At 42.3% G+C, this 15,737-nt stretch overlaps 2 protein-coding genes across 2 annotated transcripts in view; one reads left to right on the top strand and one right to left on the bottom strand.

Moving 5' to 3' along the window:
* LOC118267577 (uncharacterized) overlaps window positions 1–4,420 on the top strand; it is a 21,461-nt gene extending 17,041 nt beyond the window's left edge. Inside the window, exon 3 of the mRNA XM_050694174.1 lies at window positions 2,717–4,420. Within this exon, the coding sequence (XP_050550131.1) occupies window positions 2,717–2,828 (112 nt within the window). The 3' untranslated portion in view covers window positions 2,829–4,420. The remainder of the gene's footprint in view (window positions 1–2,716) is intronic.
* On the bottom strand, window positions 4,417–15,737 carry LOC126910751 (hornerin-like). The gene is made up of 19 exons (XM_050694257.1): window positions 14,750–15,737; window positions 13,162–14,550; window positions 12,995–13,040; window positions 12,781–12,828; window positions 12,652–12,672; window positions 11,844–12,037; window positions 10,967–11,443; window positions 10,384–10,529; window positions 10,125–10,231; window positions 9,439–9,551; window positions 8,924–9,020; window positions 8,229–8,341; window positions 7,797–7,874; window positions 7,570–7,692; window positions 7,076–7,219; window positions 6,646–6,833; window positions 6,165–6,300; window positions 5,575–5,791; window positions 4,417–5,099 (listed from the first exon to the last, which is right to left on the bottom strand). The coding sequence occupies exons 1-19, from the start codon at window positions 14,846–14,848 to the stop codon at window positions 5,062–5,064; spliced, it is 3,774 nt and encodes a 1,257-aa protein (XP_050550214.1). The 5' UTR covers window positions 14,849–15,737; the 3' UTR covers window positions 4,417–5,061.

Below are 15,737 nucleotides of genomic sequence, written 5' to 3'. Positions count from 1 at the left end.
CAACTCTTACTACTTCCCAAACATTCCAGTGTTAAACAAATCTCCGTTTTATTATCTTCTTATTTCATACCAACATTAAAAGTAAAAGTCACAGTTTCTCGACTACACATGTAATGTAAATCTAATTTCATCAAGATAACGTCGGTGGTCAATTTTCCAACTTTTTGCATAACAAAAGAAAACGAACCGAACCGCAAGTAATTCGAGCACGGTATCATTAATCTACTTTAATAATGATAATGATATGTTACATAAAAATCTGCTTAAACTTACTTACCATAAATCCGGGTACTCTCTGTGTAACCTACTTGTTGCTTAGACTTAAAAAAAAGTAGAGAAATCATAGAGTAAATAAAGCTTCGAATATCGAACAGTGCGCGGAATGTGACGTAAGATCACATAACCGTTATGTCACGATCGACGGATGGAGGCCACCGCAGGCCACGTATAAAAAAGCGATGAGAGTCGCTTTGCGAATTTGGTGTCAAGAGCTGCAAAAAGCTATTTGATTCATTTCTTTTATTTTCATTAATTACGACTTTAACTCTAAGACGAGGCCTACTTCTTCTTGTAGCACGTTTTGTAAACGTAAATTAATGCAGTTTATTGATTAGCTATTTGAATTGCATTGACTGACACTAAAAATAGTTTGAAAACTAAAAGCTCTGTGTTATGTGTTGCTCTCATTTTTTCTGAATTAACATTAATAACTTCTAATAAACTTAGTTATAACACAACAGCAGAGTAGACACAAGTTATGTAAACCATGTTCTCACGATAAATTGTATTGATATTTATTGCAAGTGATGAAATTAATCGCTTTAGCCGCTACTTTGGCATTATCCACAGTTTTTGTCCACCTGCAGCTACGCTCACAGACGGCTTGCCGCCAAAAAACGTAATTTGTTACGTAACGAGGTGCGTTCAGAAACAGTGAAAGTGTTCCGACCACATTCCTCACAGATATTACATGTTCGGAAACGGAAAACGATTCCAGCCTATGAATACTTATGATTGATTATGTTTACCAACCTCCACCGACACGCCATGCACCACTCGACTCAGTATATCTTCTCACAGAGATAACTCCAGGGTCAAAGTAACATTGATCGATTGATGGAGATGACGAAATCTTCATTCCTATATAAGTTCTATCTCTGGCAGTGACTACCGACGTCGACCACTGCGAGAGATCCAATTTTGACCCGTTTCGTTTGTGGGGTACACCATTGTCAAAAGTTTATTTCTATAAAACTACTTACTGATAATTAAACTTTGTAACGTCTTCAGAAGTGGTACATATCCGAAACAATTTCAGTAACTGCGAGTGCTAGTTTCAGTAGCTATAAGTTGCAGAGATATTGTCTTTGCCTACCCCCATAAGAGACAGGCGTAAAGCTATGTATGAATAAAAAGTATAACAATATAGTTCCAGTTTCCTCTAATAGTGCAAGCAAAACAAACTTATTCTTGCAAATCTTTAACACCAACAGTTAGGTTTGATCATGAAGCAATATCAGTACCATTTTTAATTTTTTGCAATGTTTTGAAAATCTGTAATTAAATCCAACGCAATGTGATCCAACAATAGCATGCGTTAGTATCTAATTAATTATTCGTGATTGCGTATAGTAGGTAGGTACAGCTGGAAACAGTTGGCAATATGTGTCGACACTCGTGTTGGGAATTCTGTTAGTAATTGCGAGCAATTCCCATGCTCTCTGAGCTAGATGTGGAGTTACAGCTCGTGCAATTTTTTGTACCACTGTCGAAAGTATGTAGTTTGCAAAAATCTGAAGTAATTATAGTCGGCATATAATGTAGTTATGCTATAGTTATCTATCCATTCTTATCTTAAGCATGATACAAGACAAAATCGTGTGCATTTTTGAATATACATTAGAGTATGTATACATTTAAGAAAGGTTTTAAAACGAAATGGCCATAGGAGTAATTCCCGTTCGCATTGGAAATGGAAATCAGAAAAACCATAAACCACAACAACTTCCAATTGTGTAACAACTTTTTAAATGTGCAACGTAACACATGTCGTTGGAACTTACGACCACCCAGGCACCGAGCACATATTAAAATTAAAAAAGGGAAAACGAAAAGTTGAAAAGAAACTTGGAACAAACAAGAGCCAATGAGGAGTTTCTCGGCAAAGTCATAAAGCATGGCGGCGTGAAAGCGTGCGCCTGCGCACACCATGACTCACTCAGGGGTAAACCGCACTTTGTCTCAAAAATGTTTAAGTGCCGGTAACAGTTGGTGCCAAGGGAAGTGTTGATGAGGCAGGAACACCATTGTTTGTAGTTACTGAGCTGTGGGCCACGGACTGCAGTACAGACGGAACGAATTTGTATAGTGTGAAACTAAAGTTTCTTTGCTTTATTACTGCAGTTTACTAAAAAGAAAATATATTTCATGTTACAATCATAATCTTCACTTCATTCCGTGATCACCCATCGACAAAGAAAGATCTCCGACAAAGTATGACTGAAAAGGGACTTTCTATCATACTTTTCTTCTGATTAATTGTGTATTCCTCACCCATCGATCGATTTTAATTTTTCCTAATCCTTTTTATTTTCTTTGACTAACAATGTTCTAAAAAATCAATCTAAAAAGCCCATCGTACAGAGTCGAGTCTCTTCTGTACCAACAGTGATGTTACTTGTTCCTCCATAATAACACCACACTTGTATCGTTCCAGCATCTCCCGAGGCGACGGCACCAGCGCGGCGGTGGTGGCGCACCAGCTCGGCGACGTGATGCAGGCGAGCAGGGACCACGACTGCCACCGCTTCCGATGTGACCTGCACTAGGAGCCTCCTGACTCCTGTAGGAACCACGGAGCCCTACCAATGACCAAGAGAATGCTTAGAGAGAACTATTAGTTCCTTACGATGACCAGTTTATAAACTTTGATTTGTCTAGTGTGTGATTTGTGATACAACATCTATTTTGGAAGTTACATGGGAGATTTTGTTCTCCCTTATTGGATGGACATTTTTCTGGAGAGGTGTGATGATAATCCAACTTTTATTATCCTCAAGGGAAACTAGAAAAGCATTACAAGTGCAAGATGACAGATATTGGAGATACCAACTTTGTTTATTACGGTAATTGAATGAAAAATGTTTCAATAATCTGTTTATCGGTTACTGTTGAGCGACAAAAATTGTCAAGAAAATGTAATAAGATGATATACTTATTGTCTGAAAGAAACATCGCAGATATTTGCAGTTTATAAGCAATATAGGAGTCGGTACAATGATTGTAAAGCAATATGAACCGTGTATAGAGTACACAAGGTTCAGAGTCCGTACTATACATATACGTGATAGGCTTACATTAAGATTTACGTGTATCATATTTTCTAATAGTTGTCATATTTAAATATAAGATGAACTTCAAAATTGGTACATAGATCTTCTAGCGGACACGCAGCGTGTCACCGTGCAGTGAATGAGAATATTTATTTGTAATTTATTGTTTAGTTGTAATTAGTCATAATAACAAGTTGATTAGGGTCCACGGGTGACTGTCACTGTTTATTTGTTCAGAAACTGTGCGACGCGACACGAGTCGTGCATGTGTACATAAATAAACCACGTGACGTTTATTGTAAATAGAGCTCACTGTACCGACGCGACTGGTGATCGCATGCCCGATTATACAATCGCTCGGTGAGTGGCAAGCTTTACGAATGACTATACGCCATCAGCCATATAACGAGTCGTTCCTACATCTCTGTACTAACAACTACATATGTATAACTGTATGTATACACACGCACACGTACATACATCACCTGGCGACTACACACAACCAACGTATTTATTGTTACCAAATAATTCATTTTGTCAAACGGCAATTGTCTCGTAAATTATTATTTATTTTAGATAAATTATTTAAAACTTATTTAATCGACTTTAAATTATTACAATCGACGCTGAGAATTACAACGCACTACACTATTGAGCAATTTATTTTAATATTTGTTTTGCACAAGTTTCGTAGAGAGAGTTCAAAGTATTTGTCCAGGAGCTTTAGTATAAGTTTGCTTTACGTTCAAAGAGAATCGAAATGAAAGCGCGTTCGGCACCCTGATTGGTTGCTTCATTCGAGCTGGCCAATCGGAGCGCCAAACGCGCTCTGGTTTCGATTACTTTAAACGAAAAACAAACTCGTACTAAGGGTAGAAAACATGGTCAATATGAATTATTTTCACCGTCGATATTATGTTACGTTACATGTATGAACCATTGTCTAACCACGCATTACATTACATTCGAAGTAACTTTGTTAAGATTTTATTTATTAGATGGCGCTTTAAGTTGTACATAATGCTTTTACAAACAATATAAATTATTTATTTATTTTTCTACGAATAAAATAAAAAACATTAAATTAATTTATACGTGTATATTATTTATTCCAATTTCTACATGATATATAACAAACACTTAATTATGATACCAATTAACGAGTCTTGCTTCTTTGCCTTATAATAGCCGATTGGAGTTCCCGCGGGTACGATACCAGGGTCAAACAAAGTATGAATTATTAGGGTGTTACCACCAATCGATCGATCGTCAATCAATGCCTTCGATCGATGGTAGAATGGATAAGTCGAAGTCGATCGATAGTTTCTACCCGACCAATCGATAGATTGTCAATCGACTGGTCGATCGTCGGCTGTCTTGTTAACGTATGTTACCTTATCCTTCGAAAAATAAATGTTATCAGAATAAGCATTACGTAATTGGTATCATATTAAGTCACCTCACTTTAAATTAATATAGTATAAAACAATAATTTGCAGATAGCTCCCCAAAATGAGAGTAGGTATACGAAATACACATTTTTTTGATTAGCTAACAATATTTGTTTATACCACGACGGTGGCAATGAAGCACACGGCCCACCTGATGGTAAGTGGTTACCGTGGCCCATGAATAATGTATGGACATGTTTAATGCTCTTCTAAAGTTTGTAAATCACTTCAAACCACTATATTTCCAGTTTTATACCTCAAAGTTCAAGTCCACTGCGCTATTCTAGTGGTTCCGACTTCAAGGAAGCGTTGTCACCTGGTATCGACAGAAAATCCTCTATTTCACAAAACTATATTAATACGCTTACAATCATATAATGGTTACTTACTCCAGTCCTTAGCAATTGTTTTAGGGATAAAATCGTTACTACGGAATAATTTAAGCAGTCATTAAATGTCTTTGAGTTCGGCAGTAACAAAGACATGTTATATACTAGAAGTTACTTAAAGAGTTACATTCAACATTTTTTTTTAACGTCAACTTCTGTAGCTTCCATTTTCCAATTTCTACTACTGATTTGGACTCTATAAGCACTAAGACTGTAAAATAATACATATTATATATATACAAATATAACAAATACAAAACGAGATGAAGTCACAATCTCGCAATGACTGCACGTACGGTGCAGTGGCTAGGTAAAGTGTGAAGCTTGTAAACGTCCAGTTAGACTGATGTGGACGCACTAGTATCAATGATTTCATTTAATGTTGTCCATGTATCTACGTACCTTCACCCTCTTTTTCATTCTGCCTCTCGGGTTCTTTCTCTTTCTCCGCCTCTATTTCTTTCTCTTGCTCTGCTTCAGCCACAACCTGGTCTCCGGCACCAACATTGGGTGAGGGTTTTGGTTCGATGGCTATCACTTGCGCTGGTGCCGCTGGTTCCGCTGCTTCCACCTGGTTGCACTCCAAACATGGCAGGAGCTCCTCCTCCAACATGTATAACTGGACAAGCATTAAACAGTTAATCTAGAGTATTATAAGCTTGTTAATACGAATAAGGGCAGTTTAGTCAAGCCCTGTTAGAATTAGGATTAATTGCATTCCAGTTAATTTCATAACTATGATATCTTGCCCAGTGGAGCCAACAAGGAACTCAAACTTTACCAACTATTATTTCTTGGTCGGGTTCTATCCCTTTCTAAGAACAGAGTACGGTAAAGTGATTACTATGATTCCCCTCGACCGACGAACATGCATGAAGATTGATAAATGTAGATGAAGTGAATTCTGTCTTTGCTACCGCAATGGAAGACTGGCGTGTCTATAGGTATTAGTGTATGTTTGTACAACATTGATGTATGTGTGTATGACTGACCCGTCCGTCGCTGCCGTAGCCGGTGTACCGCTTGGTGGGCGGGCCGTGCGGGGCGGGCGGCGCGGCGCGCTCCCGCGACACGTGCTCCGACACCAGCGTGTGCGACCCGCCCGCCCAGCGACGGCACACGTGCGACCTGCGAACACACGCGGAACCTTCACTTCACTACCCGTCTACTCCGAAGCAGATTTTCAGAATATGATAAACCAATCTAAAACGATCCCCTGATCAAACAAACTGATGGTAAGCGATCAGCGCCGCCCGCAACACCAGAGGAGTCACAGGTGCGTTGCCGGCCCTTTAAAAAGGAGTATGCTCTTTTCTTGAAGGTTTGAAGGTCGTATCGGATCTGAAATACCGCCGACGACAGCTTATTCCACAGTTTTGCGGTGCGAGGCGAGCGGCAGGTATAAGACCAAACAATTCCTCAGAGCACTCCCCGTGGTATAGGCGATGTAAACTACATGAAGGTCCTTTGTACCTGGTGTCCTCCGGTACCAGCGGCCGGAGCTTGGTGAGGCATGGGTCCTCCTGTCCGACCGGCGGGGGCCGGAACTGGGCCAGGGCGAACGGCATCCCGTATTTCGGTTCTGTCGGCACCATGAGTGCCGGAGTCAGGCACGCCGCGCACGCCGCGTCCTTCGCCAGCATCCGCATCAACACTGCCGCCTGTACCACGCACACCGTCAGAATTGACAAACATTAAGCTCTTACTCTAGTAATAATTATCGTCATCATCAGTCAGAAGACGTTTCGCTGTAGACCAGTTCGGTCGACCAAAATATATGCCTACTGAAAAACCCTTAAAAACACAACTTGGAAGCTTTAAAAGAGAATAGCGATTAGACCCGGAAAACCCTTAGAAAACCAGTTACAACATGGAAGCTTTATAAGAGAAATGCGACAGAAACCTTCGGCTCTCCGAGCATGATGTACAGGTGCCGCAACTTCGCCTGGATCGCCTTCAGCTCCGCGGTGGCAGTGTCCTTCACCACCATCAGTTGAATTATCTCCGCCTTGCTCTCCGCCATGAGAGCCAGGTCTCTGAGCGCCGCCTATTACATGTGGAGGGCAATTAATTTATTTAATATACAGTTCAAAGATAAGACAATAATTGCTAAAAGGAAGTTACAGTACAGGTTGACTGCACGATTGGCGCGGTGGCTGGGCAACTGGCTGCCGTGTAACGTGCAGCGGGTTTGATTCCCGCACGGAGCAACTCTTTGTGTGATCCACAAATTGTTATTTCGGGTCTGGGTGTCATGTGCATGTGAAATTATATGTTTGTAAACGCACCCACGACACATGGGTGTGGGGCAACGTTTTTAAAAAAAAAAGGTTTATATTAACTTTTTTTAGTTTTATAAATGTTGACTATGCCTAGGACCATGAGTAGAATGCTGACCAGCCACACTATGTCCTGTTTCGTGAATTTCTCATAACAGTGCATCAGTCGGTTGTCGAGTTCTGCGCGCGCATGCATGAAGTCCGTCTCGTGTAGTAGACCGTTCAGCCGCGAGATGTCAGCCTAGTGGACAACACACAAATAATCAGTAAACTTGGCAAATTAACTACCTAGTACATATTTTCATTTGACAAAAGACGTGTATCTTATAATAGCGAAGCGGTTACCTTGTCCCTGAGGCCGTCGAACACTTCATCTCGGTCAGCTTTCTGCTCCCGAAGCATTTCAACGCACTCCACGAGACTCTGCAAATATCATATTTTTTACTCACAAAGACATGATGAAAGTGGTCCTTAGAAGGCAAAATATGATCCGCGAACTACTACTAGGTACTATGTGGTCCAATTTAGCACAGGTTCATGGTTTCACCTCATTTTAAAATCATTATAAATCATAATCTGTCATAAGTGCGGAAACAAATGTTAGGGGGATTTATTGACTACTAATTGAAATAATTGGCATCTTCCGAATTATATCAAAAGACTAATTACACGGGACTGAATACTAGTCCTTGAAAATCCACACTAGTTCGTTTTTTTCTAGATTTGCCGATCTCCTTTCGCATTTATAATACTAGTAATATTGTATACACAACCGACCCGCAGCTCGTCGTTGAGTTGAGTCTGCAGCGTGGTGAGGCCCTGGTGCGTGTGCAGCGTGTGCTCCAGCTCCAGCACCAGCCCCTGGTAGCGCTCCGTCAGGTCCATCAGGGCTGCAACATTCCGCACATCACTTACAATTTGGGCAACACTTCGGAAAGCCGTGCTTCGGCACGAATGCGCCGGCTCGAATGGAGTGATATCATGGTCTCACAGAAAACCGACGTGAAACAACGCTTGCGTTGTGTTTCGTTGTGTGAGTGAGGTTACCGGAGACCCCTTTCCCAATTGTACCAATTCCCGATTTCGCAACAACCCTTAAATTTCTAACCCCTAGAAGACCGGCATCGCACTTATAACACCTCTGGTGTCGGGTATCCATGGGCGGCATTGGCAGCTTGCCGATTACTTACTATCAGGTGATCCGTCTGCTCGTTTACCGGCTTATTCTATAAAAATACTTTTCAACAACTGCAGACGATACGTTTCAAATCGCTAATCCATCATCCATCTTTAACAACCCCACTTGAGCAAATGTGGTTGTTAAAGCTCATTCATCTTGACGTGAGCGGAGGCCTTTTCTCAGCAGTGAGACAGTGTTACGAGCTGATGTTGAAGATCTACATATTATTACCTATTATACATTTTAGTAAACGGGTCAGCTAAATGTTCTAATTCGAGGAATGAGTGCCCACCAGCAGACTCAGCGTTGTTGGTGGCTTGTTCCAGTCTCTCCAGTCCCTCCTTCAGCTCGTTCCTCACCATCGCCATCTGTTCCTGGAAGCTGGCCATCTGGGGTACAATAGCACATTTTAATTTATTAATCTTCTATTACAATATAGTATACAATAAAGTACAGAATATACTAATAGTCCATTTTTTTATTTATAAAACTGAATAGTTTGCGTGATAATCTCCTAAAGTGATCCAAATTGAATAATAATTTTTGCTATTGATTTGATTTCTACAATCAATAAACAGCGGGTGACACCGCGCGAGAGTAGCTAGTTAAAATATATGGCTATTCACGTATACTGTTCGTATTACTGCGCAGCCGCGGCACAGCGATGGTTCCTTGTGTGACGTCACTGGGCCACCAACTCTGCTCATCAATTTGAGTCCCGGTGTGTCTTGATACTTGTAGAGCTTTTCTCAAACTTAGTATTAGATGTACTTATTTTGGAAACTCCACTGTTTCGTAATTATGTACCTGAGTTGCAAGGCCGGAATCGAAGCCACTGAGCTGCGCGGCGTAATCAGCGGCCTGAGAGCTTAGCTTGGTGATCCGTTTGTCTAATCTCATAGCCAGATCCATTTTTTCCGCTGTAAAAAATTCAATCATTTGGATACTTATTGGTAATCTACTATGTTACTAAAATATATAGTTCGGCTTTCATTGTGCCGATAGTCGTATCGGCCAATGGTTTGATCTTAAAGCCTCGACACCTATCTTTGGAGGCTGGCGTTAGGCGGGTGGATCAAGGACCTGATACAGAAGGCAGTGAGAAAGTCTAAATTAAGTGTGATCCTAAGTCTCCCCATTAAGATGCCAAATTCATTCAAGTCGATCACTTGTCATACAAAAACGGAAGAAACCAGTCCACTAGATGTTTCCCTGCGAGTGTGAAACCTACCGTAGGTTTCACACTCGCCTAAATGGAAACACAGCGCCGATACGATTGCTTCTCACCCCATTCATTTTCTTAACGCAAAAATACTGAATGTTTAATGTATCTACGCAAAAATACTGACACGGCAAGTATTCTATGTCTGGGGCTCTAACCACCGGCAGCTTGGACCATACTTCTACTACTGGCTGGCTCCTACTTTTATATTATTGGTTTGTAAATAAATATATCAAATATAAATGAATATCGTCCATGCTGAATACTGTACCGACGCCCTTGGACGTTGCGACCGCCACGTCGGCCGAGTGCGTGGCGCGAGCCGTCATTGTGTTGATAGCTTTCTTCAGGTCATCTCTAACGATAGCTACAACATTGCTGGAAGATAATTAAGCAATCATATAATAACGTTAAAATACAGGACACAAGCGTCTACCCGAAACTTCGTACGTGTATAAGATTTCCAATTTTAATAATATACATAAGATGTGCTTATACCTAGGGACACACTACATTAGACTAGTACTCACTCCATCTCAGCATGTGTTACTGCCTTGTAAACACCGGCGTCGGAGGACTTGTGACCTCCAATCATGGAGCCCCTGGTCCTTGCCACGCCAGTGACCGGGTCTATGGCGACCGACTTCCGAAATGAAGAAGAACCGAGACTCTCCGGCTGGCAAAGCAAGTTAAGGCTATGTAGTAGTTGTTCTGCTATTATAATATTTTGTATGAATAATGTATAATTTACTAAGTGAATTATAGTATAGACTTATGCTTGAGAAGCGGGTACCTTAACCTCAGTACTAGGAAACATCGATTTATTAACCGACAAAGAGCCGTGCAGCTAGCAATGCGCAGGATTAGCGACCACACTAATTATTGTCATAATAAATTGTAATAATTCGATCATTGTTCGTCAATCACGCTGAAAGTATTGAATGGATTTTGATGAAATTTGGTATACAGACAGAGGACAGACAGGCAGACAGGCCTGATTTGAGTGATAGGATACTTTTTATCTCACGGGAAGGCGGGCAATGCCACTGCCAAATTAAAACTACAATGCCATCTACTTGATGTAATGAATCAATCGATAAATAAGACACTCACCGCGCCTGCTCCCGGCTCCCAGGGCAAGTATCCCGTCGCCGTGCTGGCTGCCCTCGATGAGTGCGGCGCGAACCCTTGCGCCCCCGGCTCCGGGCCATACTGTCCGTACCTGTCCTGTCCCCCACTCGTTGCAGTGGTCGAGGGCGCGCCACGTGAGCCAGGCGGCCCTTTCCGAGCCCCGGGAGGGTACGCCTGCACTGGCATTCCTTGACCTGGTCCTGGCATTTGGTCTGCATACTGTCCTGCAACTTGCCCTGGAAGTGGTCCGACAAATGCGCCTTGCCCGGGCCCTTGGCCATATGCTTGTTGCCGTCCTCCTACCTCATCCGACGATTTGGAGAATCGTTTGAATTCGTTGCCCACCTCCCCGATGCGACTGGCCATCTCACTGGGCAGCGCGCCCGTCGCCGCGAGCTGCGTCAGCAAGCCCGCCATCTGTGTCAGCCCGCGCTCAGCGGCTTTTACGCGGGCTTGCAACTGCAAAAGTTAAATCCGTTCAACACATACTATTAAAAGGATATACTTCTCCATATAAAATAGAATCCGGCGTTACTTTGCGGAAATATATTAAGTTTTAATTCCGCTGAAATTCAGCGGGCGGAAGGAGAGCAGTGCTTACACAGCACCTAACAAAATATTTTTGAAGTAACGAATTATTAAATAACCTCAAGAACTACTCAACTGATTTCAAAAAATATTTCGTTGTTGGAAAGCTACATTATCACAAAATTAATACAAAATGCTAAATTTTTTACTAGAAAAATGGAATGAGCCCGTGAATAAACAGATGTTACAATGCTCTACTAATTGTAATACCAATATCTATAACCATAGGATGTAAGCAACCACAACAAATAGTTTATGGTGCAATGTATACCTGCATAGCTTTCATGGTGTCGGTGAGAGACGCGGTGCCTTTGGCCAGGTCTTGTCTCAGGCGCTGGTTGTCTGGCATCGATGGTGTGGGCAGGGGACCTGCTATCTTCTGCAGCTCACGGACAGATCTCTCGAGTAAGGCAAACTGCGAGGCAGTCACCACGTCGATGCTGCCCACACGTGGTGCGCGGCCACCTGAACTTAGTCATACATTCGTGGAATAAAACGTTTATATGAGGAAGGATAAACTTATCAATGATTGCTTGCTCACAATTTTCAATACGTTACAACAGGTTGGTTCACTTCATCGAATTTTGTTCTTTTGGAGATAATAGTGAAAAGTTTCCTAACCAGAGGCGGATTAAACCTAGAGACCGCCCTAATGCAAGCACCTCTGTCTGTAACCTCAGTACGGGTTTGTTTCGGCGCTCTAATTGCTTGGTTTATTGGAGGCGGCCACTCAGATTTTCGATTACTTTAAACTTAAAACAAACCCATACCACAGAATAATATACTAAGAGTATAGCACCGAATATTTATTTTGGCGCTGTCGCCGCTCTGTAATCATTTGGGCACGCGCGTCTAGCGGCTATCCTCTGTAACCTGGTGCCCTAGACACTTGCCTAGTTCGCCCTAGGGATAATGCGGCTCAGTTAGGCTATTCTGTAATTGTCAATGCGGAACATTCAAAGTGAGCGCAATCGCGGTCCGCCATGTCATTGGTTGTGAGAATAATCTCGACCAATGAGGGCGAGTTTGTAGTTTTTGGTTTTTTAAGTACCTAGACCATAGTTAGTTTTATTACTCACCCGAAGTTTGTCCTTTTCCCACTGAAACGGCAAACAAACAAAACATTATTTACATTATTACATGTATTTGATGAAATAAACTCAAATCTTATACTTACTGTATCTAATCTACTATTGTTTTATAATTACCGACTAATACTTTATCTTGCCCTCCCTTTTGGCCTTTACGCATTGACTCTAAAACAACAAATTATTTAATTATTAAAATTTTATTCTGAAACGACAACGAAAAGCACCTATACCAGAGACAGAGACAATTAATTGTGAATAAGACAAAAAAAACAATAGAAGCCGAGCAGAGTGGGAGAAACCGCGCCTGAGTCGCTAGTAATAATAGAATTACCTGATACAGTGATGCTTGAACGAGAACCAGGTGTTTTTGCTCCAGACTGAAATATAATTATAGATATAATTATTAGACGTTAGGTTAAAATGTAAATAATCAGTTAATTGTAAAAACATAAGATTTATCTATTATAATTAGTATGGCAGTACAAACAGTAATCTTACCGTTGATCTGCCGGACGAAGGAGTTCCTGATTTTTGTGCTCTCATGCGCTCTGCACTTCTTGCCGACAGTATTTTACCTGTCTCATCTCTCTTCCTTCTACTTCTTTCATCTCCATCAGCGCTGTCTCCACTGGCACTACCGCCGTCGAAATCTTCACCAGTTGCCCCTCGCCCCCCACCGCCACGTCCCCTTTTCTCTCGTCCTCCTCGGTCCCCGTCCCTTCCTCCTCGGTCCCCATCCCTTCCTCCTCGGTCCCCATCCCTTCCTCCTCGGTCCCCATCCCTTCCTCCTCTTTCACCCTCCCTTGCACCGCCACGACCACCCGATCTATCCTGGTCGTCATCCCTTTGACCTCTCTGTCTACGAGAGTCTTCTCTATCTCCTCCTCGCTCCCTTCTGCCACCACCTTCTTCACCGCTCCTATCGTCTTCTCTTCCGCCGCCTCGGCTACTGCCTTTATCTCCACCGCGACCTTCTCTGTCAGCACTTCGACCACCGCCCCTGTCTCTACTACGATCTCCTCCTCTCTCTCCTTCTTCATATTCATCTCTTCCGCCTCCTCCCCCTCCACCTCCACCTCCACCTCCTCCTCCTCCCCCTCCCCCTCCACCTCCTCCGCCACCACCTGCTCCTCCTCCCCCTTTACCTCCTTTTCCTCTAGCTCCGCCTTCTGTTTCGCCACCACGCTCACCACGTCTTTCTCCACTCCGATCATCTCCTCTGGTACCACCACGACCACCCCCTCTCTCTCCACCTCGGTCATCATCTCTATCCCTGCCGCGACTTCCCCCTCTCTCCCCGTCTCGGTCATCATCTCTATCTCTACCACGTCTACCGCCTTTCCCTCCGCCTCGGTCGTCATCTCTATCTCTGCCGCGACTACTCCCCCTATCTCCGTCTCGGTCGGAATCTCTATCTCTGCCGCGACCACCCCCCCTCTCTCCGTCACGGTCGTAATCTCTATCTCTGCCGCGACTACCCCCCCTCTCTTCGTCACGGTCGTAATCTCTATCTCTGCCGCGACCACCCCCTCTCTCCTCATCTCGATCATCGTCTTTTCGACGACCTCGTGCTTTCCCACCATCGCGATCCCTACCACGATCATAATCTCTGTCATCATAGTCTTCGTCTTCGTCATAACTTCTCCCAATAGCTCCTCCCTCTTCTATTCTATCTGCATCTTTGCCTTGTCTCCTTCCTTCCTTCCGACCTCCTCGTTTTCCTTTTTTTGTTTCTACGAATCCTGCTTCGCTGGCATATGCCTCAAGAGGTTTCCCATCAAGTCCGAATTCGTCAACCCTAATCTCAACATCTTGTTCAAGCAAACGCATCTGTCGTGCCAAAATGTGTAGCACAGCTTGAATCATTTTAAAATTGACTACATTTCTCTGTAAAGATTAAACGTTTACTTTAGCGGTATTCAAAAACTTACATAAAAATCGGTATTCTACCCTAACACCTAATATAGTATTACCCGACTCTAGAATCGAAGCCAAGACGCGTCCTTTGCTCGTTATTTCATGAAGTTATAGGCGGAGTGTGGACTAGTTAGTACCCTTAGCTAACCTAAGGGCTTTTGCTACTTACATCGGCGGTCCCAAACGCCGTGTTGATGAGGTCCTCGACATTCAACAGTAATGTCTTGTCACTCATCGTGGGCTCCTCAACATATTTTCTTCGCTTCATGGTGTTTACAAAGCTTTAAATCCAAATTATAACAAAATAAACAGATACTTTAAAGCACAGGTATCTCGTCGCTAAATAAAACTTCATAAAATTATTTTGTAAAATTCTTTGTTTAATTGCTGTCACTTGGTTTATGGTGATTATAGAATTATTGTGTGCCAGTCAAATTACTTAACAAGTTTGTAACCTTATTCGAGATCCACATTTCCATCGTGAAGATAGGTTTAACGGTACAGTCAAGTGCAATAGCATCACTGCATTCATATGAGTTGTTGAAAATTGACTATGAGCATAGATACCGAGTATTAAGGTACTCTAATTGATATTGTATCTACGTATTGTGGCACCCCACAGCGAATTGTCTGTGATCAATAATATTATTCGAGTCGGAGGACAGTAGCAACAGCAACAATACAAAACCTATAAATATTATGCATACTAACACTAATATGCCTCTACCTTATTGGTAGACACACGACTGTCAAGCAAAGGGATTATTATCGTCGCGTCTTTTATCCCCAAAGGGGTAGGCAGAGGTGCACATTACACGTAATGCCACTTTACAATGTACTCATTTACATTGTACATTTACAGTGCACATGTAAAGGGTCTCGGGAATGATTCCGAATTTCCGATCGACCAGTATAGTTATTGGGTTTTTCGAAAAACACAGATACGGAAAATAGACGTTATTTTCTTATTGCTTTTATTTTTCATATTCATACATAATTTATTTAAAAAATTACCTACGATCCGTACGAATTATGATGTGACAAGCCACTCCTACTTCTAATAACTGAATTTCGAGAAAATATATTCATTAGACATGGCCCAGGCCTGTGTACGCCAGAATCGAGATCCTAGTAAACACTGTAATTTTATTTATCCC

The sequence above is a fragment of the Spodoptera frugiperda genome, chromosome 6 (genome assembly GCF_023101765.2).
Source record: "Spodoptera frugiperda isolate SF20-4 chromosome 6, AGI-APGP_CSIRO_Sfru_2.0, whole genome shotgun sequence".
In the NCBI taxonomy this organism is placed as follows: domain Eukaryota; kingdom Metazoa; phylum Arthropoda; class Insecta; order Lepidoptera; family Noctuidae; genus Spodoptera; species Spodoptera frugiperda.
This window is presented reverse-complemented; position numbering and strand designations above follow the sequence as displayed.

Excerpts from the sequence above, each read along its gene's own strand:
- LOC126910751 (XM_050694257.1), bottom strand. The coding sequence starts at position 14,848 with ATGAAGCGAAGAAAATATGTTGAGGAGCCCACGATGAGTGACAAGACA. Across the intron at positions 9,021-9,438 it reads ATTCCGGCCTTGCAACTCAG|ATGGCCAGCTTCCAGGAACA; the intron begins GTACATAATTAC and ends ATTGTACCCCAG. Across the intron at positions 7,693-7,796 it reads TCGACGGCCTCAGGGACAAG|GCTGACATCTCGCGGCTGAA; the intron begins GTAACCGCTTCG and ends GTTGTCCACTAG.